Here is a 26,478-nt window from a genome sequence, read left to right on the forward strand (position 1 = left end):
AACAGTTTAAATCCTAAAACGGAAGATTTAACAATAACTCTAAAAGTAAACGGTCTTTAGGACCATTTTGGCCTACAGAGCCTCTCGTTAAAGAAGACTGCTAAGCGTCGATTTTTACAAGGTCTTTTCGGTTTGACTGTTTGGGAGTTTGGGAGTGGATAGAATACAGTAGAAAATAAGTCCACTGTGGGACCCAGTAATAAATCTACATAATAGGGCCTTGATTTTTTTTTCCACTTCCGGAGTTACTTTTAAAATCTACTCGAGTCCAGTAACCCAGCCAGATATGAGAGGATGGTTCATGAGAGTATATGGTTGAGTAATTTTTTTTTAAAAAAAAAAAAGGTATATGGTCCAGACCTGAAAAATCCTATGAAAGTTTGCTTAAAAATACTATTACTTAAAAAGGTCTTTAAAGGATATACGGATTTCTGTGTCATCATCTAGATCTCTTTTTTTTTTCTCCAAACATTAGACCAAGTTGCATTGTTTACAAAAATTTATTCATACAAATTTTACACACTTTATATAACAATTATCAAAGACCTAGTTATAGATATCATGTGTGTAATCATACTTGGTGAAGTTGTTTGTTTGTTTTTCTAATCAGTTGCACAGAAAATAAGATCTTCAAGACTAACAGCTACCTAAATGATCGCTATCTCAAATCTGCTCCAATCGAGTAAGGCTCTTGGCTATGACTAAAAGGTATACAAAAGGATCACTTGTATCATGATCACCGTATAATGTTTGCAGCTAGCCACCGGAACACTAAATTCGACTTCATAAATAAAACGTAAACTAGAGCCCTATTTCAACGCTACAGAGGACACAAAACACAGAAAACTCTGCCCGTCATCCAAGAACAAATGATTAAGACTAAAATGCAAGCTGGTGTGTTGCAGCATTGTAGGGCCACTAAATAGCCATCTGTGATTCGTGGCGATTTAAAAGGCGAAGAAAGGCACGAAAGCTGCAAACTGCATCCTGCGTCACATGGCCTGAGGAGTAATGCAAAATTAAAGTAAGATTGATTTCATACACAAGATTCGGGAATAGACTCGAATGCCTCTGCTTACTAATGCCTGCACTACGATGGGATCGAAGACGAGGATCCGCCCTGCCTGGGTGAGCAACTTCGATTCCGTTATCTTTCATCTGCGGCTTCTTGAGCACGGCCTAGTGGCTGGAGCCCGGGGCCTGGGAGTCAGAGGGTCATGGGTTCTAATCCCAGATCGGCCACTTGTCCGCTGGGTGACTGTTGGGCAAGTCACTTAACTTCTCTGGGCCTTTAGTGACCTCCTCTGCAAAATGGGGATGGAGACTGTGAGCCCCACAGGGGACAGGGCCTGTGTCCAACCTGATCAATTTGTGTCTACCCCTGCGCTCAGTGCAGTGCCTGGCACACAGTAAGCGCTTTAGAAATACCCCGATGATGATTATCATAAGGATCCAATCGGTAAAGAAAACGCACGGCCTTTGGCATTTGATAAGCTATGATTTTTTTTTTTTAATTTTGAATGAAAGGGCAAATGAAATTTAGGGGAGAGTGGTAGGTTGTCTGGTTTCTGACGGCTGATGGGAGGGCCCGGGATGTGGGAATTGTCGTTTGGATTTTTTTGGGGGGGGGGGGGGGAGGGGTTTACTAACGATTCTCTAGCATATGTTTCGAGCGAGCTGACCAGAGAGAAACAGACAGGCCCTCTTGATTCAAAAAGGAATAAGGAGCTTCCTTGACACCCAGATGTAAGATAGTACTCGTACATAGAGAGGTGATGTTCGAATGATTTATCGGTGGTTGGAACTGAACAGCGGGTGAACACTACACATTCTATCAGGACAAAAGTTGGTTTTTATGAAATCAGTTTTTACTAAGCAATAAAGCCATAATGTAGAAAAATACATTTTTACCTCCAAACTCAATAAACAAGGAACAAAACTTTAGTCGAGAGCATAATTATTTAGTGGTAGCTAAAACAGGGGTTCCTAAACTTTTACAACAAGAGCTTGCATAAAACAGGACAGAGGAGTCAGTGGAGGAAGTTCACAATTATAAGAGAGAAATGAGGAGGGGAAACGGTTCGGGAGGGTTGGGGGTGGGGGGGTGGGGGGAGGGATGAAGGGAAAGGACAAGGGAAAAGAAACAAATCCGATGGAATAGTTCAAAAGAGAGAATCCTGATCATTTCACACGATGAAAACGATGGACAGCACTGAAGAGAAACACATTATACTTTGCATCGAGTTCCAGTTGCGAGCTGCCCCAAGTCAGTTAGGAAGTGACTCTTAAAGGTAGGACTAGATCTTGGCCTCTTGATTTCTCAGACCCTCTTGAAAACCCCAAACCTTCTCTCTGAGGGGGTTGGGGTTGGCTGGGGAGGGAAGGGGACGAGGAGGGAGGAGAGGGCTCTTCTTTTCTGAACTCACACCCTGTCCAGATTCTAAATTTCCAACTTACACCCTTTCTCTTTCAGGTTCTCAATTGCCAGCTCCTAAATACTTATTCTCAGCTTGCATGGCTGGGGTTGGGGGGGAGGGAGGGAATCCAACAAGAACAGGGAAAAGGGGAGGGGGTGTCATTGGCTTCAACTCTCTCCCCCCACCCGCCTCCCCTTCCCCTTATCCCCCTTCCCCTCCCCTCTTCCCTTCCCCAATTAAGCTGCTTTTTAAGTCGACAGAGAGGCATAATTTTGATGGAGCGGTGGTTGCACCGCCAGAAAATTCTCTTCGAAGCTCCCGCTTTCGAGGAGACACAAATACACATCAAAGTGGCATCAGAGAAAGCGAAATCTTTAGCGAGAGGGACGTCGCCCCTTGAAGATAGGCTTGGGTTAGAGCAGCCCGTTTGAGTGGACTCACCAGGGGAAGAATCTGCTTCAAGAATTCTCCCAAATCATTAGTTTCATAATCCCCTTGTAGCAGGGCATCAGTGTTTATGTACAGTAGCAAATGGTCAGTATTAATGTCTTCGTCCCTGTCGTGGATAAAAATACTATCCTTTTAATTCCAGTTACAAAAATAGGAGTAATATTCAAAACAATGATTGTCTTTTTTTCTATTTATTTTCTATAAAAACATAAACAGCTCAGGCGAATTACCAGTCCTTGTGCACGCTTTATATGAATCGCTCTCTAGGATATTTCTCTCTCTCTCTTTCTCTCTCTCTCTCTCTCTCTCTCTACATATATATATATTATATATATTTATAAGAGTATATAGAACTTAACGCTTGGTCCACAAAGTAGCTCTGTGCGTTCTCTAGTGCTTTTGTACAAAAGAAAAACAATATTATTATCAAAATATTCATTTAATGGCTTTACTTCATACATAAATACATGTTTAGATAGAACACAAGGAGGAATGATTGTTGTTTTCCGTCAATTCGGAAAATGACTTTTCATTTGGATCGGGCTTTGATCTACACCGGGTTTGGGGGGAGGGGGGTCGTTGGGGTGGGGAAGGTGGGTTTGGGTGGCTGGCTGGCTGGCTACAAATAAGCTACTCGACGTCCTTTGTTTTTAACTCTTTGTTTATACCTTTTCCCCAGGACGGCGGCCAGGTATTTCTTCACGGCCATCTGTTTCCTATACCGGCTGTAGCTGTCGGTGAAGATCCCATCCGAGTGGCGTTTGGAGAGGGGTTCCCAATTGCCCTCGACCCCGCTGCCCCCTCTGGGGAGGGAAACAAAGCCACGAACGAACAGACGACAGCGAACCACGGAGGGATGGGGAGGCGGACGGAAAGAGAGAGGTGGGGGGGGAGGGGGACGGGGAGAAAAGAGTTGCAGCATTTAGATGCGCTGCAGGACGAAGCCCCGACCCGCGAGGTTTCCCCCCAAGTTCCTGGCATCGACCCTCGTTTTCCTTTTCCTCCTGCTCTTTCTCCTCTTTCCATCTCCTCCTCCTCCTTCTCCTCCTCCTCGTCTCCCTCTCCTCCTCCTTCTCCTCCTCCTCTTCTCCCTTCTCCTCCTCTTCTTCTCCCTCTCCTCCTCCTCTTCCTCTTCTCCCTCTCCTCCTCCTCTTCCTCTTCTCCCTCTCCTCCTCCTCTTCCTCTTCTCCCTCTCCTCCTCCTCCTCCTCTTCCTCTCTTTCTTCTCATCCTCCTCCTCCTCTCCTTCTCCTCCTCCTCTTCTCCCTCTCCTCCTCTTCCTCCTCTTCTCCCTCTCCTTCTCCTCTTCTCCTTCTCCTCCTCCTCCTCTTCTCCTTCCCTCCTTCTCCTCTTCTCCCTCTCCTCCTCCTCTCCCTCTCCTCCTTCTCCTCTTCCTCTTCTTCCTCTCCTTCTCCTCCTCTTTCCTCCTCCTTCTCCTCCTCCTCCTAATTCCTCCTCCTTCTCCTCCTCCTCCTCTTTCCTCCTCCTTTTCCCCTCCTCTTTCTCCTTCCTCTCCTCTTTCTCCTCCTCCCTTTCCTCCTCCTCTTTTCCCTCCTCCTCCTCTTTCTCCCTCCCCTCCTTCCCCTCCCTCTCCTCCTTCCCCTCCTCCTCCTCCTCCTCTTCCTCTCTCTCCTCCTTCCCCTCCTCCTCCTCTTCCTCCTTCTCTTTCTCTTCTCCCTCTTCTTCTCCTCCTCCTCCTCCTCCTCCTCCTCCTCCACCCTCTCCCCCTTCCGGGGCTTCCCTGGCGAGAAGAATAAATTAAAAATTAAAAAAAATTAAAAATAGGCCAGCCACCTGGTGCCCACGCCCGGTTCCCCGGCGGGGATCAAGTGAAAAAGGAAAGGGAGAGATTGTCCCCTCCAGTCGGTGGCAAACTCCAGCGGACTGGCAGCTCCTTGAGGGCAGAGATCTTATCTACCAGCTCTAGTGTGTTGCATCAATAGTCAATCAAACCGAGGTTTTTATCGAGCGCTTACTCTGCGCACAGCGCTGAACTAAACGCTTGGGTGGGAGAAGAGAAGAGAGAAGCAGCGTGGCTCGGTGACAAGAGCCCGGGCTTGGGAGTCAGAGGTCGTGGGTTCTAATCCCGCCTCTGCCACTTAGCTGTGTGACTTTGGGCAAGTCACTTCACTTCTCTGGACCTCAGTTCCCTCATCTGGGAAATGGGGATTCAGATTATGAGCCCCACGTGGGACAACCTGATTACCTTCTATCCTCCCCAGCGTTTAGAACAGTGCTTGGCACACAGTAAGCGCTTAACAAATACGTGCCTGTCTACTTGTTCTGTAGCCCGTATGTTTCGTTTTGCTGTCTCCCCCTTTGAGACTGTGAGCCCGTTGTTGGGCAGGGATTGTCTCTACCTGTTGCCGAATTGTCCATTCCAAGCGCTTAGTGCAGTGCTCTGCACACAGTAAGCGCTCAATAAATACGACTGAATGAATGCATGAATGAGTGAAGAAGACAATACGACAGAATTCGTGGACACGTGCCATGTCCGTAACGACCTTATGGTCTAGAGGGGGAGACAGACGGGAATATAAATAAATCATTTATAATCTATAATTTAAAGACATCTACAGAAGTTCTGCGGGGCTGGGGGAGAGACGAAAGGCAAATGTCCAAAAATTAAGGATCCAGGTGCGTAGACGATCTCCCAAGCGCTCCGCACACGGCGAGTGAGCCATCAAATAAATTCCATGGTTTGAAAATTCCCGATTTGGTGGGATCGGTCCGGCTCAGCCTCTCCCAGCCTCTAAATCCCGCTTTTCCGTGACTCCACAAAGAGGTTTTGGGTTTTGTTTTTTTTTTCTAGAGTCGATTTCTTATTAGCGGTGGGTAATAACTCTTACCATTACTATTGTCATTACCGCGGTTGTTAACTCTGCCGTAACCTCCCAGGCGTTTAGTCCAGTGCTCTGCACACACTGGGCGTTCAAAAAATACTCCTGGACCGATGGTGATCGTAATAAATGATACTAATATTGCCATAACCCCGTGCTGGGGGGTTTAAACCGGGCCCCCTCGCAGCAGAGAGAGGGAGACGAAAAGAAAGAGGCCCGCTGAGAAGTCGAGGGTCCCGATGATAATATAAGTCGACAGGCTGTAGACAGTATTTTTCGTGGCATGAATTATTCATGCAGGAAAATGTAATCTGTTTTCCCACGGGCTTGATTAAAATGTTACCTTCTGCCGAAATGTGCGACGCCCAGGGCGGGACGGATCCCAGCCCGGATCCACCGAGCCACTGAGAGCTTCGCTTTTATTGCATTTCTCTCTGGGTGGGTCTATTTGTGTGTGTGTGTGTGTGTGTATTTGGGTGAGTGTCTATTTGTGTGTTTATGTGTGTTTATGTACGTGTGTGTGTTATCTATAAATAGCTCCCTTCTTTTTGTTAATTTATATCTACCTATATAGAATAGATAGATAGATAGAGATCGATAGCTAGGTGGCAGGGAATGTGTCTTTTTGTTGTGTTTGTGTAGGGGGGAGTGAGTGAGTGTGCGTACGTGTGTGTGTATGTTATATATAAATAACTCGCTTCTTACTGTTAATTTACACCTATTTATTTAGATTAGATAGAAAGGTAGATAGGAAGTGATAGATGGCAGGGATTACGTCTGTTGCTGTGTTCTTGTGTATCTGTGTGTGTGTGTGTGTACATATATGTGTATGGGTGTTATACATAAATAACTCCCTTATTTTTAATTTATAGCTACCTATATAGAATAGATAGATAGGTAAATAGGTAGATATTGATAGCTGGGTGGCAGGGAATGAGTCTGTTTGGGGTGTGTGTGTGTGTGTGTGGGTGGGTGGGTGTGTACAAATGTGTGTTATATATAAATAACTCCCTTCTTACTGTTAATTTATATCTACCTATCTAGATAATATAGAGAGATATAGATAGATGGCAAGGAATGTGTCTGTTGTTGTGTGTGAGAGAGAGTGAGTGTGTGTACATATAGGTGTATGTGTTCTATATAAATAACTAGCTTCTTATGGTTAATTTACAACTACCTATATAGATTAGAGAGAGAGAGATACAGATAGAGAGATACTGATAGATAGCAGGGATTATGTCTATTGTTGTGTTGTTTTGTGGGTGTGCATACATATGTGTGTGTTATATAATATAAATAACTCGCTTCCTATCATTAATTTATAGCTACCCATATAGATTAGATAGATAGGTAGATAGATATTGAAAGGTAGGTGGCAGGGAATGTATCTGTGTGTGTGTGTGTGTGTGTTTGAGTGTGCATACATATGTATGTGTGTGTTATACATAACTCACTTCTTATTGTGAATTTATATCTACCTATAGAGATTAGATAGAGAGAGAGATAGGTAAATAGATTAGATATTGATAGATGGCAGGGACTGTATCTGTTGTTGTTGGGGGGGGGGGGGAGTGTGCATACATGTATGTGTGTGTTATATATGAATAACTCACTTCTTTTTGTTAATTTATATTTACCTATATAGATTAGATAGAGCTAATCTATCTAGAGAAGCAGTGTGTTTTAGTGGAAAGAGCCCGGGCCTGGGAGTCAGAGGTCGTGGGTTCTAATCCCGACTTCACCACTTGTCAGCTGTGTGAGTTTGGGCAAGTCACTTCACTTCTCAGTGTCTCCGTTACCTCATCTGTGAAATGGGGACTAAAACTGTGAACCCCACAGGGAACAACCTGATTACCTTGTGTCTACTCTAGGGCTTAGAGGAACAGTGCTTGGCACATAGTAAGCACTAAACAAATACCATCATTATGATAGATAAATAGAAAGGTAGGTAGGTAGGTAGATAGATAAATGGCAGGGAATGTGTCTGTTTCTTGTGTGTGTGTGTGTGTGTGTGAGGGTGTGTACAAATGTGTGTAAATAATATATAAATAACTCACTTCTTACTGTTAATTTATATCAAGTGCTTAGTGCAGTGCTCTGCACACGGTAACTGCTCAATAAATACAGTTGGATGAATGAATCTATCTAGATTATATAGAGAAATCTAGATAGATGGCAGGGAATGTGTCTGCTTATTGTTGTGTGTGTGAGAGTGAGTGTGTACATATAGGTGTGTGAGATATATAAATAACTCGCTTCTTAATGTTAATTTATATCAATCCATATAGATAGGTAGATAGATATTGATTGATAAATAGATGGCAAGGAACATGTCTGTTGTTAAGTGTGAGTGTTTGCACATATATGTGTGTGATATATAAATAGCTTGCTTCTTATTGTTAATGTATATCTATCTATATAGATAGGTATTGATAGATAGATGGCAGGGAATGTGTCTGTTTGCTGTTATATTATAAGAATGATAATAATTGTGGTCTTTGTGAAATGCTTACTATGTGCCAGGCACCGTCCTGTCCCATCCCAAGCGCTTAGTCCAGTGCTTTGCACACAGTACGCCCTCAAAAAAAATAAGGATCGAATGAATACATATTAACAACAAGAAGCAGGCCATGAAAATAAACAGAAGCACCGTGGCTTAGTGGAAAGAGCCCGGGCTTAGGAGTCAGAGGTCATGGGTTCAAATCCCGGATCGGCCGCTTGTCAGCTGTGTGACTTTGGGCAAGTCACTTCACTTCTCTGTACCTCAGTTCCCTCATCTGGAAAATGGGGATGAAGACTGTGAGCCCCACGTGGTACAACCTGATCACCTTGTATCCTCTCCAGCGCTTAGAACAGTGCTTTGCACATAGTAAGCGCTTAACAGATGCCATCATTATTATTATTATTAAAATGCCGTGGAGGCGGGGATCGGCTGTCTCTCTTTACGGCTGAATTGCACTTTCCAAGCGCTTAGTCCAGTGCTCTGCAGACAGTAAGCGCTCAATAAATATGAATGAATGACTGCAAATTCTCCCGGAATGGCGGGGCTGGTGAAGTTTCCTCCCCAAGAAACGTCCGAAGAAAGGCCCGCAGCCCGAGTTCGGCCCCGCAGCCTGGGTTCTGCTCGACAGGTCCTGCCCTTTCCTGCTCCCTCTTCTGCTCCGCGACCTCCACCCCCCCCCCAGACAGTTGGTGACCACCCACACGCCCAACACACACAACACAACACAACCCACCCCCCCACCCCCCAGAGAGACACTTCCCCCGGGTTTGCCCGCTCTTACCCCGCGCGTTGAGCGATGAGTGCCCGCAGGGATTTCCTGGCAGAGATGTAGTGGCCGAGTGGTTGGCGATAGGCGGGATTGAAGGTGGCATCGGTGTGTCTAGAGCCGGGAAGGAAAACCACCCCGGACACAAACGAAAACCGTCACCCCTCACCTTTCCCCCCTCTCCGCATCACCCCCCGCCCAACCTCCTCTCGGGCATTCCCCTGCCGTCGGGCCTCCCGCAGATTTTGGGGTTCCGCCCCCATCCCGAAGGCCAGGGGACGAGACAGAGAGGGAGCCCATCACGGCTGGGGAGGGATAACCTGCTTCTCGGTTTTTTATGGTAGTTATTAAGCGCTTACCAAGTGCCAGGCGCTGTACTAAGCGCTGGGGTCGACACAGGCAAAGCCGGGTCCCTGCCCCACGCGGGGCTCACAGTCTCCACCCCCATTTTTTCAGATGAAGGAACTGAGGCCCAGAGAAGTGAAGTGACTGGCCCAAGGCCACACAGCAGACAAGAGAAGGAGATGGGATGAGAGCCCGTCACCTGATTTCCAGGCCCGGGCTCTACCCACTAGGCCAGACTGCTTGCCCTGACTCGATCTGATCTCCCACACCCACGTATAGAGGCAAGCACGCACACACACACACACACACACACACACACACATCATCCATCCGTGTAGACACGCCCACAATCACGCCTGCAGTTTGCAGACATCCACAATCAGGCAAACGTGCACCAGACCATCCCACCCGCCTAAACCGAGTCAATGGGGGCAGTCCCTCACACATGCACTCTCCCGTCGCACATTCATCCATTCAGTCGTATTTATTAAGCGCTTACTGTGGGCAGAGAACCGTACTAAGCGCTTGGGAGAAGACACTACAACAGTAAACAGTGACACAACGAGCTCACACTCTGGGGGAGCTGGGGGGCAGACGGACATCAGTACGATAAACAGACATCGATATAAATAAATAAAATTCAGCCACACAATCTCAAAAGCACCCACGTGAGTCGCATGTCACACCTCCATCTATGCACCCGGACTCACAAACACACAAACACACATTTTCTCCAGAGGAGCAATAGACTTCTGGGGCCCGACCAGGGCTCGTCGTGAGCAGGAATGAGTCTGCTTATTGTTGTACCTTCCCCAGATCTTAGTCCAGCGCTCTGCACACAGTAAGCGCTCAATAAATCCCGTTGTTGGGTAGGGATTGTCTCTATCTGTTGCCGAATTGTACTTTCCAATCGCTTAGTACGGGGCTCTGCACTCAGTGAGCGCTCAATAAATAAGATTGAATGAATAAATTCGACTGAATGACCGAATAGGGCAGAGCCAGGCTTGCAGACACGCAGAGAAGCTTCTCCGCCCGCCCCGGCCGCGCCGCCCTTTCATTCGTTCGGCCAGTGGTATGTGTTGAGCGCTTACTGGGTGCAGAGCACTGGACTAAGCGCTGGGGAAAGTACACTACAACAAGAAACTGACGCATTCCCCGCCCACAACGAGTTTACAGTCTGGCCGGGGGAGACAGTCATCAGTAGAAATACACGGAATGACAGATATCTACCTAAGGCAGGGATGAGAAGCAGCGTGGTTTAGTGGCAAGAGCCCGGGCTTGGCAGTCAGAGGACCTGGGTTCTAATCCCGACTCCGCGACTTGTCTGCGGGGTGACTTTGGGCGAGTCACCTCACTTCTCTGGGCCTCAGTTCCCTCATCTGGAAAACGGGGATGAAGACTGGGAGCCCCACGTGGGACAACCTGATTACCTTGTATCTTCCCCCGCTGCTTAGAACAGTGCTTGGCACATAGTAAGCGCTTAACTCATTCATTTAATCGTATTTTCTGAGCGCTTACCGTGTGCAGAGCACTGTACTAAACGCTTGGAAAGTACAATTCAGCAATAAAGAGAGACGATCCCCGCCCACCCCCGGCTCACATGAATGTCATAATTATTATTATAATAAGCGCTTAACAAGTACCATCATCGTTATTCTCTGTAAAATGGGGATTAAAACTGTGAGCCCCGCGTGGGACAACCTGATCACCCCAGCGCTTAGAACAGTGCATGGCACACAGTAAGCGCTTAACAAATACTATCATCATCATTATTATTATTATGAATATTCTAAAGTCTGGAGGCCTCGGGCGGTCACCTGTTGTCGGGGGGAAAGTAGAGAGTGTAGACATCCGTCAATAAGGTGGAGGGGCTCCCGACCCCCAAAGGGCTGCCGTCCAAGGCCAAATCCTGCAGAGAGTTTCCTTCCTCGTCGTACACCTCGTCCTCCAGCCTGCCACCGGAGGGGGGAGAGAGCCGGTCACCCGCGGGCTACCGGAAGGCCACGGTGGGCTACTGAAAGGCCACGGTGGGCTACCGGGAGGAGGGGGGCACCCTCTTCCTTTCTCCTGACTGATTCATTCCATCGTATTTACTGAGCGCTGTAAAATGGGGGTGAAGACTGGTGAGCCCCATGTGGGACCACCTGATTACCTTGTATCTACCCCAGCGCTTAGAACGATGCTTGGCACATAGTAAGCGCTTAATATTATCATTCTCTAGACTGTGAACCCGATTTTGGGGTAGGGATTGTCTCTAGCTGTTGCCGAATTGTACTTTCCAAGGGCTTAGTCCAGTGCTCTGCACACAGTAAGCGCTCAGTAAATACGATTGAATGACCGAAGTGTGCAGAGCACTGGGCTAAGCGATGGAGAGAGGAGTCTGGACTATGAGCTCGTTGTAAACCCGTTGCGGGCGGGGATTGTCTCTATGGCTGTATTGTACTTCCCAAGCGTTTAGTCCAGGGTTCTGCAGACAGTAAGCGCTCAATAAATACCACTGAAAGAAGAAATGGGCAGGGAGTGTGTTATTCTAGTGTCCTGTCCCGAGGGCTTAGTCCAGTGCTTTGCACACAGCGACCGCTCAATAGATATGATCGGTAAATAAAGACGATACAGCCATAAAGAGAGACAATCCCCGCCCACAACGAGCTGACAGTGCAGAGGGAGGGAGAGAGACCTGGATACAAATAAACAGACATCGATAGAAATAAATAGAATTACAGAAACCCATCCGAACCCAGATATTCCCGTTTCTGGATGACTGGGGGCGGGGGGCGGGGGGAACGACACCCTCTTCCTTTCTCCTGGCAAATTCATCCCATCGTATTTATTGAGCGCTTACTATGCGCAGAGCACTGGACTAAGCGCTGGGGAGAGGGCGATAGAGCCATAAAGAGAGAGGATCCCCGCCCACAACGAGTTCCCAGTCTAGACTGGAGGAAACGGGTGGGGGCAGACATGGATACAAATAAACGGACATCGCTGTAAATATATAGAATTACAGAAACCCATCCGACCTCAGATTTTCCCGTTCCTAAATGACTGGGGTGGGGGGAGGGGAGATAGGGGAGGGGGATTCACCTCGATTAGGGTGGGGGGAATGGAGGGGAGAGGGGGGAAAGGAGCTGGGGGGAGGTTGAGAGGCCGGAGGGGGAGAGGGGGTCTTGGAGAGAAAGGGCGGTGGGAGGTGGGGAGAGGGGAAGCCTAGGTGGGGAGGGGGGCGAGGCAGCCTCCCTCTCCCTCCCTTGAGGGGAGAGGAGGGGGCTCAGGTGGAGGCTGGGGTCAGCTGGTCCCCCCACCCCCCTCCCTGGCCGCGGGGTGCGGCCTAGCACCCCCGGAGGAGGGGGATTGGGGGGTGGGAGGGGATTCCTGGGGAAGGGGAAGGGCTGAGTCGACTCGACCTGGGTGTAGGGGCGGGGGGCGTGCGTGTGTGTTTGTGTGCTCGCTCCCCCTGCCATCCGATACCCAAAGCTGGGATCCGCCCCGGCCTTCCCCCCCACAAAAAAACAAACAAATAATAGTAATGGTATTTGTTAAGCAGCTTACTATGTGCCAAGAACCGTTCTAAGCCCTGGGGGAGAGCCGAGCTAATCAGGTTGCCCCACGTAGGACTAACAGTCTTAAATCCCCATTTTTCAGATGAGGGAACTGAGGCCCAGAAGAGTGAAGCGGCTTGCCCAGGGTCACACAGCAGACAAGTGGAGGAGCGGGATTAGAACCCAAGCCTTCTGGCTCCTAAAGCCGGGCTCTAGCCACTAAGTAACGCTGCTTCACTAACCACTTCAGCGCCAGTTGGAAGGAACTGGCCTTGGTGGTGGTTTGTGGGTGGGGGGTTTGTGGGCACTGGTCTAGACGCTCGGGAGAGTCCAATAGAACAATGAAGAGACACATCCCCTGCCCACAGGGAGCTTAAAGTCTGGGAAGTAGCATGGCGTAGTGGGACTCAGAAGGTCATGGGTTCTAATCCCGGCTCTGCCACTTGTCTGCCGTGTGGCCTTGGGCAAGCCACTTCCCTTCTCTGGGCCTCAGTTCCCTCATCTGAAAAATGGTGGGTACGACTGGGAGCCCTAAGGGGGACAGGGACTGTGTCCGACCTGATTTCCTTGCACCCACCCCAGCGCTTAGTAGGGTTCCTGGCAGATAGTAAGCGCTTAATAAACACCAGAATCATTATTATTAATAATAATTATTCTAGACCCCAACGGGGGCTCTAGAAAAGAGTAAGGAAAGGGCCAGATGGGGCGACTGATACCCTGGGGAAATAAGGGGCCGGGAAAACACACACCCACACACACAATGCAATGAGGGGCAGGGTCGATCCCGCGCCCTCCACCCCCACTTCCACCCTTTTCCCAAATCCCTTGAGAGGGATTTTCCGCCCAGTGCAACTGCAGATAGGATGCGCTCAGATCCCCGCCTGCCCTCCCCGTCCCCTTACTGGAGGATTTCCCCGAATGGAGCGGGGAAGGGAGAGGGAGAGCTCTAGGGGAAAAGTACCAAACCACGAGAAAATACAATAGGGAAAAAATAAGTCGATCCTGAGGCATCCAACCCCGAACCCGCCCTCGGGTCAGGATGGTTTGATGGGCGTCTCCAGAGGATCTTTTCCCACCGGACCACCTCTCTTCCACCGCCTTCCCACCGTTGGGCCCGTTTTGCTCCTACCCTCTAAGGGAATCGCCCTGTCCTGGGGGCTGGCACTTGGATCGGGAGAATAAACCGAGGCCAGCGGACAGAGGAGGAGGAGGAAGAGGCAGCGTGGACAAGGGGGGAGGATGGAGGAAAAGAAGGAAAGGGAGAGGGAGGAGGGAGAGGAGGAAAGAAGGGAGAATTGTAAAAGGAGGAGGAAGAAGGGAAGGAGGTGGAAGTAGAGGATGAAGAAGAGCAGGAGGAGGGAAGAGGAGGAGGAGGAGATGGAAGAGGGAGAGGAGGAAAGAAGAGAGAATAGTAAGAGGAGGAGGAAGAGGGAAAGGAGGAGGAGGTAGAGGATGAAGAAGAGCATAAGGAGGGAAGGGGAGGAGAAGATGGAGAGGAAGAGGAGGAAGAAGAACAGAAGGAGGAAGAAGGAAAGGAGGAAGTAGAAGATGAAGAAGAGCAGCAGGAGGGAAGAGGAGGAAGAGGGAAAGGAGAACGTAGAGGATGAAGAAGAGCAGGAGGAGGGAGAGGAGTAAAGAAGGAAGAACTGTAAGAGGAGGAAGAGGGAAAGGAGGAGGAGGAGGGAGAGGACGAAGAAGGACAGGAGGAGGAGAGGGAGAGGAGGAAAGAAGGAAGAACAGTAAGAGGAGGAAGAAGAACAGGAGGAGGAAGAGGGAAAGGTGGAGGAAATAGAGGACGAAGAAGAGCGGGAGGAAGAGGGAGGGGGAGGAGAAGGAAGAAGAGGGAGGAGGAGGAGGATGGAGAAGGGGGGAGGAGGAGGAGGAGGAGGGAGAGGAGGAGGCGCTCCGGAAGAGGAGTCCGAGCCAGGTCCAGCCGGGCCGGGGGAGTCAAAGAGGGGGACGGAGAGAAGGGAGGAGGGGAAGCGGATTGCCTTCCTACCTGAGGCCAGGGAGCTGGAATCCGCCCGCAGGTGAGCAGTAGATGCTGTCGTGCATGATGATGCTGTAGATTAGCAGGACCACGATGGCTTTGCTACACATTGCCATTCTGTGGGGCGGGCGGATGGGAAGGCGGCAAAGGAGGAGGAAAGGGGAAGAAAACAGCCGTCAAAACGCCCCTTTCTTTTCACCTCTCTGACCATGAAAGCGCTATTCAGTTACAGGAGGGAAAGAAAAAAAAAACCAAAACCCCCACTTCCTCTCTCAGCCGAATAAACGTCTTTGCCCATCCGTTTCCCTCTCTCAGTAAGAAAGGAAAAAAAAACCACCCTATAACTCTACCAGCGAGCATGCCTGTAAGAAACGAATTCTTCCACTAAAGTGGGAGAAAGGCTTGGGAATCCAATAAATTCAGGGGGCGGGAAGAGGGGGGAGGGCTTAGTTTTCCTTACCATTCAATTCTTAACCCCTGGCACGGGGAGCGTTGAGCTGCAATTAAAGGCGCTGGGGGGAAAAAAAATTGTTCCTCCAAGTTTCAGTCGAAACGGTTACAAAGTAAGCGGCATCACCTCGTCCCTTCCCGGCTGGAAGGGATGTTGGAGGAAGGTGGTTCTTCTTCTCTGGTTAGGGATGAAAAGTTCGCAGGCTCACAGGGCGAGGAGAGAGAGGAGGGGGGAGAGAGATGGAAGGAAGAAAGAAAACGAGGAGAAAGGAGGTGGAGGGAAGGAAGGAAGGAGGGAAGGGACGAAGGAAGGATAGAAGAAACGAAGGAAGAAAAGAAAAAAGGGAAGGAGGGAGGGAGAGGGTGGCGTTGTCTTGGAGAGTGGCGAAAAGGGAGCTCCTTCAGAAAGCTGTGATGTGGAGAGCTCCTTCTCTTCTCTGAGACGCCTCTGGCTGTGGTAAATGTTGCAGGTTTCTTCTCCTTTCGGGGACTCCAACTCTCTGTTCTCGGATATATATATTGCACATATATATATTTATATATATATATATGCAATTAAAAAAATCTTTTCCAATTCGACTTTATTAGGAACCTCTTCGTAAATATTTGCCCGCACGTTCAGAATGTTGTTTGTTGTACTGTTGTGGCGCTCCGATTTTTATTCAAATCCAATCAAATGACTTTTTTTCAGTCACGTAATAATCGAGAATCAAAAGACGTCACCATTACCAATTCCTCCAGGAACACAATAACTAGTCGGTATTGTTCTCAAGGATCAGTTTCTCGTCAACACCTCTCCCTCACACACGCACCTCTCCCTCTCCCTCTCTCTCTCTCTCTCCATTTTTTAAGAAGTCTGACTATTTTGATGTTTCTCAAATCCGCCTCCTTCCCGGGGTTAAAGGAACCGAGGAGGAAAATGAAGACGAGCAGGAAATTCTTTTTTTTGTTGTTGTTCCTTTCTTGGTCCATGTTCAAATTGGTCACCCTTACACCTTCGCCATATCTTTCCGAACAGTCAAACGATAAAGCCCTGGATTTCAAACGATGAAGCCCTTCGATAGGCGAATTTGATTTATCCTAAATATCCTAATCGCTTCACATATGTTTCCTCAAATGGGCAATTAAGGCGAGAGATGCGTGTGTTTTTAAAGACGGTTTGAGATCTTGGAGGGTTTTCAGAACATGTCTAATGAGGCTGGATGTAATTGACTGGTGGGGAGATGAATTTGGAGAGACGTGCCATCCTCTGAGATGCAGTCCAAAGGCCCCTACCCCAAATCTATCCCCGATTCGGCCGGGGGTCTCCCCAGCTCCGAAAAGGGTTGGGGGAATCAATAGTAGAACCATTCAGTGGGGAGGGGGACGAGGAGAGACAGATTTTTTCTGGTCCCAAATTCCCCTTCAGAACCAGAGATTCGCCCTATGTGTCCCCATCTACCAGAAAATCGTTCTCTGTGATGGAAATCCCACTGGCTTGCTCTACCCAAAGTATGCGCTTAATAAATAATATTACTACCCCCACTCCTACCATTACTTATATTTTTTAAAAGAGGTTTCTAGGGTCCTGCGTTTCCTTTGTTTTTAAATCAAGGGAAAGGCACGGTTTCACCCCACGCGGCTGGCGCGGTTTGGAAAGATCAAAAGAGCTGCATAACTTTTTTTTCTGGACAGGAAAGGAAAAGGGTAGAGATGTGTCGTTTGTTGGTTGTTCTGTTTGTTTGTTTGTCTTCCTGCCTGAGAGGTGGGTATGAGGGGTGGAGGGAGAAGGGAGAAGAGGTGGAATGAGAAAGAAAATCTGGTTTTACCCCGAAGCTCTTTCTATAGTGTGAGTTTGGGGCGGTGAGACCCCGAACATCTCTTGAGATTCCCCATGAAAAGTTCACTTGTGCGGGGACTTTTACAGGATCCCCTTCTGTTGGGAACGTTCAACCCCCTCGTTATGGTTTTTACTGAAAATGAAATAGGGGGAAGGTTTTGGGAAGATGACATTCGCAGGGAGCGATGACATTCGCAGGGAGCTTTAGGGCCACGGGATAGATCAGGTCACCCTTCCGCTTTCTGCCCAGTGCAAAACTCCGTTCATTTCCGAGAACTGGCAAAGAAAATACGGCCATCAATAGCCATTATTGGGAATTTTAATTATTTGGATCGTAAACAGAAAATACAGGAAGCGCAACAGTATTAGGTTCGCCTATTTCCTATTCCAATGATTTGGGTGTCCCACCTTTATAAATGAACTATTTCGGTTCAGTTAGGTTTTTCCAAAACATATTCTCTCTCCCCTCTCTCTCTAGCGCTGTTCCCTAAAATGTGCTCTAAATCGATATCTTATTCCTGATCATAAAGTGATTAGATTTCCCAGGCTCACCTATTGTCACTGTCCATACCCAATCCAGGATGTGCCCTATATGACATATTTATTTCTTCCGCTTCCGAGCCCACGGGAGTCTGTTTGCATGTAGACTAGCATGTAGGAAGTCCTCTTTTTGGTCCCTGTCCCACAACTCAAGAGCCACCCATGAAAATGTCTCCATAAATACCAGGCGACATCTTTCCTCTTAAAGCGTCCAAAGTTGTTTCTGGTGATGGCTTTCCTGTTGTCCCTGGGGTTCCAAGTCAAAGGTGAACGCGATTAAAATCCTGTCGTTTTCCTCCCACCTGCATTCTGAGCTACGCTCAGTTGGTAGAGATGTCGGAACGTTTCAGGGGCCCTTCTGCTGAAGATTTTCTGCTCAAAATAAGTAAAGGGAGCCACCATGTGGGGAGTTTGTTGATTCACGGCCAGAGAATCGAAAGGGAGAGGTGAACAGAGACATGGAAAGAGACAGAGAGAGAGAGGCAGAGACAGAGGGAAACACAGACACAGAGACAGAAAGCGAGGAAGAAAAGAGTAGAAACAGAGAGAAGCTTAGAGAGAAACAGAGACCCGGGATGAAAATGAGGCAGAGGGATACAGAGATGGAGAGAAAGGCAGAGAGAAGGAGCGATGGAGAGGGAACAGGAAAGAGTCAGACAGTCAATCGTATTTATTGAGTGCTTATCGTAGGCAGAGCATTTTACTGAGCTTGTGGGAGAGTACAATAGAACAACATAACACATTCCCTGCCCTCAACAAGCTTACAGTCTAGAGGGGGAGACAGATATTAATATAAATAAATAAAATCCCAGATATGGGCATAAGCGCTGGGAGGTTGGGAGGGAGGATGAGTAAAAGGAGCAAGTTAGGGTGATGCAGAGGGGAGTGGAAGTAAAGGAAGAGAGGGCTTAGGGTGGGCCTCTTGGAGGAGATGGGCCTTCAATAAGGTTTTGAGGAAGGGGAGAGTTACTGTCTGCCTGATATGAGGAGGGAGGGCACACCGGGCCAGAAGCAGGACATGGGCGAGAGATCAGTGGTGAGATAGATGAGATGGAGGTACAGTGAGAGGTTGGCATTAGAGGAGCGAAATGTGAGGGCGGGGTTGTAGTAGGACAGTAACGAGGTGACGAAGGAGGGGACAAGGTGATTGCTTTAAAGCGGGTGGTAAGAAATTTCTGTTTGGTGCAGAAGTGGATAGACTGCCACTAGAGGTTTTTGAGGAGTGGGGAAACATGGTCTGAACTCTTTTGTAGAAAAATGATCCGGACAGCAGACTGAAGTATGGACTGGAGTGGGGAGAGACCAGAGGCTGGGCGGTCAGCAAGGAGGCTGATTCAGTAGTCAAGGTGGTATAGGATAAGGGCTTGGATTTATGTGGTAACTGGATGGAGAGGAAAGGGGGGATTTTAGGGATGCTGTGGAGGTGGAACAGGCAGGATTTGGTGATGGATTGAATATGTGGGTTGAATGAGAGGGAAGAGTCAAGGATAGCGCCAAGTCTACAGAAAAAGAGGTAGAGATAATGAAATAAAAAGATAAAAGATACGGAGAAAGACAGAGACCCAGGGGGAGATGGAAAGAGACACAGATTGACATAGAAATAAAGAAAGATACAGAAAAGCAGAGACAGAGACATAGAAAGAGAGAGAGAGAGAGGGAAAGCCAAGGAGAGAGACTTAGAAACAGAGAGAGAGGCACAGAGAAAGCAAGAGAGACACAGAGGGAGAGAGAAACAGATGGGAGAAAGGCAGAGACAGAGAGGGACAAAGATCTAGAGAGAGTGAGAGAAACAGAAAGGCAGAGAAGGGCAAAGAGATAGAGAGAGATGAAGAAATACTCAGAGAGACACACAGGGAAGAGATACAGAGGGAAAACGAGACAGAGAGAGGAGAAGATATCCAGTGACAAAAAAGCACAGAGAGAAACACAAAGAAAGACACAGAGGCAAAGAGATAAAGAGGCAGAGAGAGCCAAGGAGGGGCAGAGAACGATGTAAAGAGAAAAGCAGAGACAAGAGGCAGGGAGACATGCATAGAGGGCCAGAATGACAGAGAAAGGCAGAGACACAGACACTGAGAGAACTGGGAACACCGTGGCCTATTCACAGGCCCCAGTGCAGACTTGAGCCGAGAGTCCCTGGAGGGAGGTGGGAAGAGAGGGAAGGGGGGAGGGAGGGAAGGATGGAGGGAGGGGATCACTCCCTTGGTGAACTCATTCGCTCCCACGGCTTCAACTATCATCTCTAGATGGATGATACCCAAATCTACATCTCCTCCCCTGTTCTCTCTCCCTCCTTCGGGCTCGCATCTCCTCCTGCCGTCAGAACATCTCCACTTGGACGTCCTCCTGTCACCTAAAACTCAACATGCCTAATAGAGAGCTCCTTATCTTCCCTCCCAAACCTCGTCCTCTCCCTGACTTTCCATTACTGTGGACGGCACTACCACCCTTCCCGTCTCACGGGCCCTCAACCTTGGTGTCATCCTTGACTCTGCTCTCTCAATCACTCCACACATCCAATCCGTCACCAAAACCTGCCCGTCTCTCCTTCACCACATCGCCAAGGTCCGCTCCTTTCCTCTCCATCCAAACGGTTACCGCATTAGTACAATCACTCATCCTATCCCGACTGGAGTCCGTATTTCATTCTACTGCCTGGATTATCTTTCTACAGAAATGCTCTGGGCATGTCACCCCCCTCCTCAAAAATCTCCAGTGGTTGCCTATCAACCTCCGTATCAAGCAAAACCTCCTCACTCTCGGCTTCAAAGCTGTCCATCCCCTGGCCCCCTCTTACCAGAGGGAAGGAGAAGGGATAGAGGGGATAGAGGGGATAGAGGGGAAGGCGAAGGAGGAATGGGGAGAGGTGGGGAGGAAGGGAAGGAAGATGTAGGGAGGTGAAGAGGAAGATGGAGAGGAAGGGAAGGAGGGATGGAGGGAAGGAAGAAGGAATAGAGGGAGGTGAGGCGGGAGGGAAGGAGGGGGCGAGCGAGACGGGGAAGGAGGGGAGGAGGGATGGAAGGGTGGAGGGTAATGGAGAGGAAGGGAAGGAGGGATGGAGGGAAGGAGAGATGTAGGGAGGGATGTGGGGAGGGAGGGATAGAGGGAGGGAAGAAGGGAAGGAAGGACTTGGGGACACAGGGAAGGGGGGATGGAAGAAAAGCGGGATGGAAGGAGGGAGGAATGGAGGGAAGGAAGGACTTGGGGACACAGGGAAGGGGGGATGGAAGAAAAGAGGGATGGAAGGAGGGAGGGAGGGAAGGAGGGATGGAGGGAGATGGGAAGGGAAGGATGGAGAAAGGAGGGGAAGGAGGGATAGTCTTTTTTGAGTGCTTACTCTGTGCAGAGTACTGTATACTAAACACTTGGGAGAACACGATAGAATTAGAAGATATGATCCCTGCCCTCAAGAATCTTTCAGCCTACTATCTGCAGAGCACTGTATTTAGTGCTTGGGAGAGTACAGTGGAGTTAGTAGACTAAGATCCCCTCCCACAAGAATGATGATGTTGATGATGATGATAACGATAAAATGGTAGTGATGATGATGATCGATTAATCAATGATGTTTATTGGGCACTTAGTATGTGCAGAGTATTTTATTAAGCGCTTGGGAGAGTGCAGTACAAGAGAGTCGAGGGACATATTGCAGATGAGGTAAGTGAGGCACAGAGAAGTTTAGTGACTCACCCAAAGTCACACAGCTGGTAAGTGGCGGATAGGGGATTAGAACCCATGACCTCTGACTTCCAAGCCCGTGCTCTTGCCATAAAGCCACGCTGCTTCTCTTCACTTGTCTGCTGTGTGACCTTGGACAAGCCACTTCACTTCTCTGTGCCTCATTTACCTCATCTGTAAAATGGGAATTAAGACTATGAGCCCCACGAGGGACAATCTGATGACCTCATATCTACCCCAGTGCTTAGAACAGTGCCTTGCATATAGTAAGTACTTAATAAATACCATCATTATTATTGTTATTGTTATTATTAATGATGGTGATGAGGAGGATGGGGGTGGCAAAGTGGATGTGGGCTCCTCCTCTGCCTCCCACCCCCTAACTGTGGGGGTCCCTCAAGGTGCAGTTCTGGATCCCCTTCTCCATCTGCACCCATTCCCCTGGAGAACTCATTCCCTCCCGCAGTTTCAACTCCCACCTCGATGCGGACGATTCCCAAATCTCCCTCTCCAGCCCTGATCCCTCTCCCTCTCTGCAGTCTCACATTTCCTCCTGCCTTCAAGACATCTCTACTGAACACTTGGGAGAGTACAATATGGCAATAGAATAGACACATTTCCTGCCTACAACAAGTTTACAGTCTAGAGGGGGAGACAGACATTAATCTAAATAAATAAATTAAAGATAAAACTACATAATAATAATAATAACGGCATTTGTTAAGCGCTTACTATGTGCCGAGCACTGTTCTAAGCTCTGTGTTGTGGGGCTGGGAGGGGGATGAATAAAGGGAATAAAGGCAGCAAGTCAGTGATGCAGAAGGGAGTTGAAGAGAAGGAAGAGAGGGCTGATGGAAGGATGTGAGTTCAGTAAGGCTTTGAAGGTGGGAAGAGTCGTTGTCTTTGAAGAGGGAGGGCCAGAGGCAGGACGTAGGCAAAGGTCAGCAGTGAGATAGAAGAGATCGATATATATTTGTATGTACATATATATTTCTGTTATTTATTTATTTACCTATTCATTTATTCATTTTTATTAATGTCTGTCACCTCCTCTAGACTGTGAGTTCATTGTGGGCAGGAATGTGTCTGTTGTTACATTGTACTCTCCCAAGCGCTTAGTACAGAGTTTTGCATACAGTAAGCGCTCAATAAATCTGATTGAATGAATGAATGAGATACAGTGAGATGGTTAGCATTAAAGGAGAGAAGTGTGTGGGCTGGGCTACAGTAGAAAAAGCACTTAGTACGGTTCTCTGTCCAGAGTAAGTGTTCAGTAAATACTGCTTGACTGTTGGGGCTCAGAATCTATCTTAGTTCCCTTTCCCCAGCAGAGCCTAGTGGCAAGAGCCCGGGCTTGGGAGTCAGAGGTGATGGGTTCTAGTCCCGGTTCTGCCACTTGTCAGCTGTGTGACTTTGGGCAAGTCACTTCACTTCTCGGTGCCTCAGTGACCTCATCTGTAAAATGAGGATTAAGACTGGGAGCCCCACGTGGGACAACCTGATCACCTTGTGTCTACCCCAGCGCTTAGGACTGTGTTTGGCTCATAGTAAACGCTTAACAAATGCCATAATTATTATTATTACTATTTCTCAGATGAAGAAACCGAGGCTCAGAGAGGTAAAGTGTGTTGCAGCTATGGTTCCTTCTGGGAATCTAGTCCCTTCAAAATGGCAGCAGAGGTACCTGGTTCCATGGGCTCCACTCCAGAGGGGGCAAAGCCAGAATCCAGCAGTGTGGTCTGGGAGTCAGAAGGACCTGGGTTCGGATCCCTGCTCTGCCATTAGTCGACTGTGTGACCTTGGTCACTTAACTTCTCTGTGCCTCAGTTACCTCATCTGTAAAATGGGGATTAAGATTGGGAGCCCAATGTGAGACAGGGACTATGTCCAACCCAATTACCTTTTATCTACCCCAGTGATTACCTCCCCGCTCCCGCAGGGCTCACGGCCGGTCAGAAGATGGTCTCCCTCTCGGATGGATCCTCGAGAACCGATACCTTTGCTGACCATCCAGCACCCTCGGGCTGAGGACCCCTTCCGTGATGAGAGAAGCAACGTGGTTTAGTGGAAAGAGCACAGACTTGGGAGTCAGAGCTTGTGAATTCTAATCCCGGCTCCGCCACTTGGCAGCTGTGCGACTTTGGGCAAGTCTCCTAACTTCTCTGGGCCTCAGTTCCCTCATCTGTAAAATGGGGATTAAGACTGTGAGCCCCACGTGGAACAACCTGATGACCTTGTATCTACCCCAGAGCTTAGAACAGTGCTTGGCACATAGTAAGCACTTAACAAATGTCATTATTATTATGATTATTAATAATAATAATGTTGGTATTTGTTAAGCGCTTACTATGTGCCGAGCACTGTTCTAAGCGCTGGGGTAGACACAGGGGAATCAGGTGTCCCACGTGGGGCTCACAGTCTTAATCCTCATTTTACAGATGAGGTCACTGAGGCACCGAGAAGTGAAGTGACTCGCCCAAAGTCACCCAGGTGACAAGTGTCCGAGCCGGGATTCGAACCCATGATCTCTGACTCCAAAACCCGTGCTCTTTCCACTGAGCCACGCTTGCCCCTCGAAGCAACCTCTAGCTCGACCAGGTGGCCAACCAGGACTGTGGGACATCGTGTTCCCCAGCTTCCCTTTCCCGCGCCCCCGAGAAGCGGGCATCTTCCTCCCTCTCCCTCCTTCCCAGTGTTTGGAACAAGTGTGGCTGATTCCTCCCCCGGTAACAACGACCCTCTTCTCACTCTCTTACTTTTAGTAACTCCCTGCATTCTCCCCTATTTAGCCCAACCCATGTTATTTGGTTATTTACTCCTCTTCCTAGGCGATTCCACTCCCATATCCCCTATAACAATTTCAGCCATCTCCAGACCTGCCATCCACAGGACTCCCTCCTCCACCACCTCGGAGACAATTCGGCTAGAACCCTGGGCTCTCCTATTAGCCTTTTTGAATTGAATGACCCATGGACAATTCAACCATCTACTCTGGGCATCACCGGGCATCCCTGGGCATTATGTTGTTGTTGCTGGAGTATGTTAGTTAGTAACTGCTCAGTGCTGTCATTTACCTCACTGACCTCTCCATGACCTTTCAACACACCCTCCCATCTGTCCATCCCACTCTTCACCTCCCCCATCCCCTCTCCCACCCAGCTCCTCCCCTCCCCTTGCTCCACCTTCACCCCTCCTTCCCGCCTCTTCCCTGGAATTCCTCTGTCCCAGCGCCACCCCTCATCCCCTTCCCCCCGTTCGCAGCCCCCGACAACTCATCCCCATCCAAACCATCCCCACCGCTCGCTCCCTTCCCCCTCTCTCCCCTCCCTCTACAACTCCTGCCAAGTGTGGCCTATGGAACCCCTGCTCCATTATGGGGAAGGTCCCCTTCGACCTCGACCTGTTCCTTTCCCCCCTCTCTCCTCCTCCTCGTCAACACTGAAACCTGGCTAGCCTCTGACGACATGGTCTCTCCTGCGGCTCTCTCCAGAGAGGCCTCTTCTTCTCTTCTTCTCCCACTCCCCCAGACTCACTGAGAAAGGAGGTGTCCGGTTCCACTCCAATGTCGCTTTCGCACCATCCCACATCCCCCTTCCCTTTCCTTACCCTCCTTTGAAGTCCATATCGTCTGCTTCTACCACCCCCTCCAGATTCTTGTAGCTGTCATCTACCACCACCCTGATCCCATCTCCAACTTCTTTAACCATTTTGACCCATTTCTCACCTTCCTTCTCTCTTTTTCCATGCCCACTTTGGTCCTTGGAGACTCCAACATCCACATAGATGTACCCGATGACTCCTCTGCCGCCCGCCTTTCCCACTCCTTGACTCCACCAACTTCCTGCTCCACCACACCTTGCTCACTCACCAACTTGGCCACACCCTCGATCTCATCATCTCTTACCGCTGCCCTATCTCCACCCTTACCGACTCTGAAATCCCTCTCTCTGACCACAACCTTCTCACTTGCCTCCTCTCTCACGCTCCCCCTCTCCATAAATCTGAATTACCCCCGCTCAGAGACCTCCAGTCTCTCAACCCCATCCATCTCTCTCAGTGCATCACTCTACCCATTCTGGTTGACCAAATAGATGCTCTCAACTCCACCCTCTCTACTCAACTCAACTAGCTCGCTCCCCTAACGCTTCGTCGCTCTCGCACCACTAACTCACAGCCCTGGATCGCCTCCACTGCCCACCTCCTTCGCTCTTATGCTCGAGCCGCTGAACGCTGCTGGCGGAAATCTAAACACCAGGTTGACCTTGTCCGCTTTAAGTTTGTCTTAACTTGTCTTTCTTGCCTTAACTCTGCCCTCTCCTCTGCCCGACAAAACTATTTCTCTTCCCTTATTGACACCCATGCCCATCACCCTAGTCAGCTGTTCCGGACATTTAACTCCCTCCTCAGGCCCCCTGTTCCTCCCCCTCCCCCTTCCCTCGCCACCAACGATCTGGTCACCTACCTCATTAGGAAAATTAACATCATCAGTTCTGAGCTCCCCAAAATCACCCCTCCCACGCCTCTATCCCCCTACCTCTCGACCCCCTCTTCTACTTTCCCATCCTTCCCAGCATTATCTTTAGAGATCTCCTCCCCCCTTCAAGTGCCACCCCCTCCACATGCACATCAGACCCCATTCCTTCACAATTTATAAAAATTTTCGCCCCATCCCTCCTCGCCTCCTTAACTTCCATCTTCAACCGTTCACTCTCCAATGGCTTCTTCCTTTCTGCCTTCAAACATGCCCATGTCTCCCCCATCCTTAAAAAAACCCTCCCTTGACCCCACAGCACACTCCAGTTTTCACCCCATCTCCCTCCTACCCTTCCTTTCCAAACTCCTGGAGCGAGTCATCTTCACTCGCTGCCTCGAATTCCTCTCCTCCAACTCTCTCCTGGATCCCCTGCAATCTGGCTTCCATCTCCTCCATTCTACTGAAACTGCCCTCTCAAAGGTCACTGATGACCTCCTTCTTGCCAAATCCAACGACTCCTACTCCATCCTGATCCTCCTCGACCTCTCGGCTGCCTTTGACACTGTCGACCATCTCCTTCTCCTCAACACGTTATCCAACCTTGGCTTCAGTGACTCCATCCTCTCCTGGTCCTCCTCTTATCACTCTGGTCCTTCATTCTCATTCTCCTT

General features: G+C 49.0%; 1 protein-coding gene across 3 annotated transcripts; it reads right to left on the reverse strand.

The window, feature by feature from the left end:
• Positions 1 to 481: 481 nt before the first annotated feature.
• Positions 482 to 16,071, reverse strand: ADCYAP1 (adenylate cyclase activating polypeptide 1). 3 transcript variants are annotated; one of them, XM_029064539.2, is made up of 7 exons: positions 15,307 to 16,064; positions 14,856 to 14,963; positions 11,138 to 11,272; positions 8,991 to 9,089; positions 3,536 to 3,670; positions 2,859 to 2,973; positions 482 to 1,001 (listed from the first exon to the last, which is right to left on the reverse strand). In XM_029064539.2, exons 2-7 carry the CDS (start codon positions 14,960 to 14,962, stop codon positions 993 to 995), a joined length of 600 nt encoding a protein of 199 aa, XP_028920372.1. In that variant the 5' UTR covers position 14,963; positions 15,307 to 16,064; the 3' UTR covers positions 482 to 992. The 3 variants fall into 3 exon arrangements, with proteins under 3 accessions (XP_028920372.1, XP_028920368.1, XP_028920369.1); XM_029064535.2 differs by lacking the exon at positions 482 to 1,001 and having other exon boundaries at positions 2,640 to 2,973; positions 15,307 to 16,071; XM_029064536.2 differs by lacking the exons at positions 482 to 1,001; positions 15,307 to 16,064 and having other exon boundaries at positions 2,640 to 2,973; positions 14,856 to 15,217.
• Between the last annotated feature and the right edge of the window lie 10,407 nt (positions 16,072 to 26,478).

The sequence above is a fragment of the Ornithorhynchus anatinus genome, chromosome 5, assembly GCF_004115215.2.
Source record: "Ornithorhynchus anatinus isolate Pmale09 chromosome 5, mOrnAna1.pri.v4, whole genome shotgun sequence".
In the NCBI taxonomy this organism is placed as follows: domain Eukaryota; kingdom Metazoa; phylum Chordata; class Mammalia; order Monotremata; family Ornithorhynchidae; genus Ornithorhynchus; species Ornithorhynchus anatinus.

Bases quoted from the DNA above. Each gene is read 5' to 3' on its own strand.
- ADCYAP1 (XM_029064535.2), bottom strand. From the start codon at position 14,962: ATGGCAATGTGTAGCAAAGCCATCGTGGTCCTGCTAATCTACAGCATC. The intron at 11,273-14,855 runs GTAGGAAGGCAA...CTCCGGTGGCAG, and splicing joins TTCCAGCTCCCTGGCCTCAG to GCTGGAGGACGAGGTGTACG. The intron at 9,090-11,137 runs GTGACCGCCCGA...TCCCGGCTCTAG, and splicing joins TACTTTCCCCCCGACAACAG to ACACACCGATGCCACCTTCA.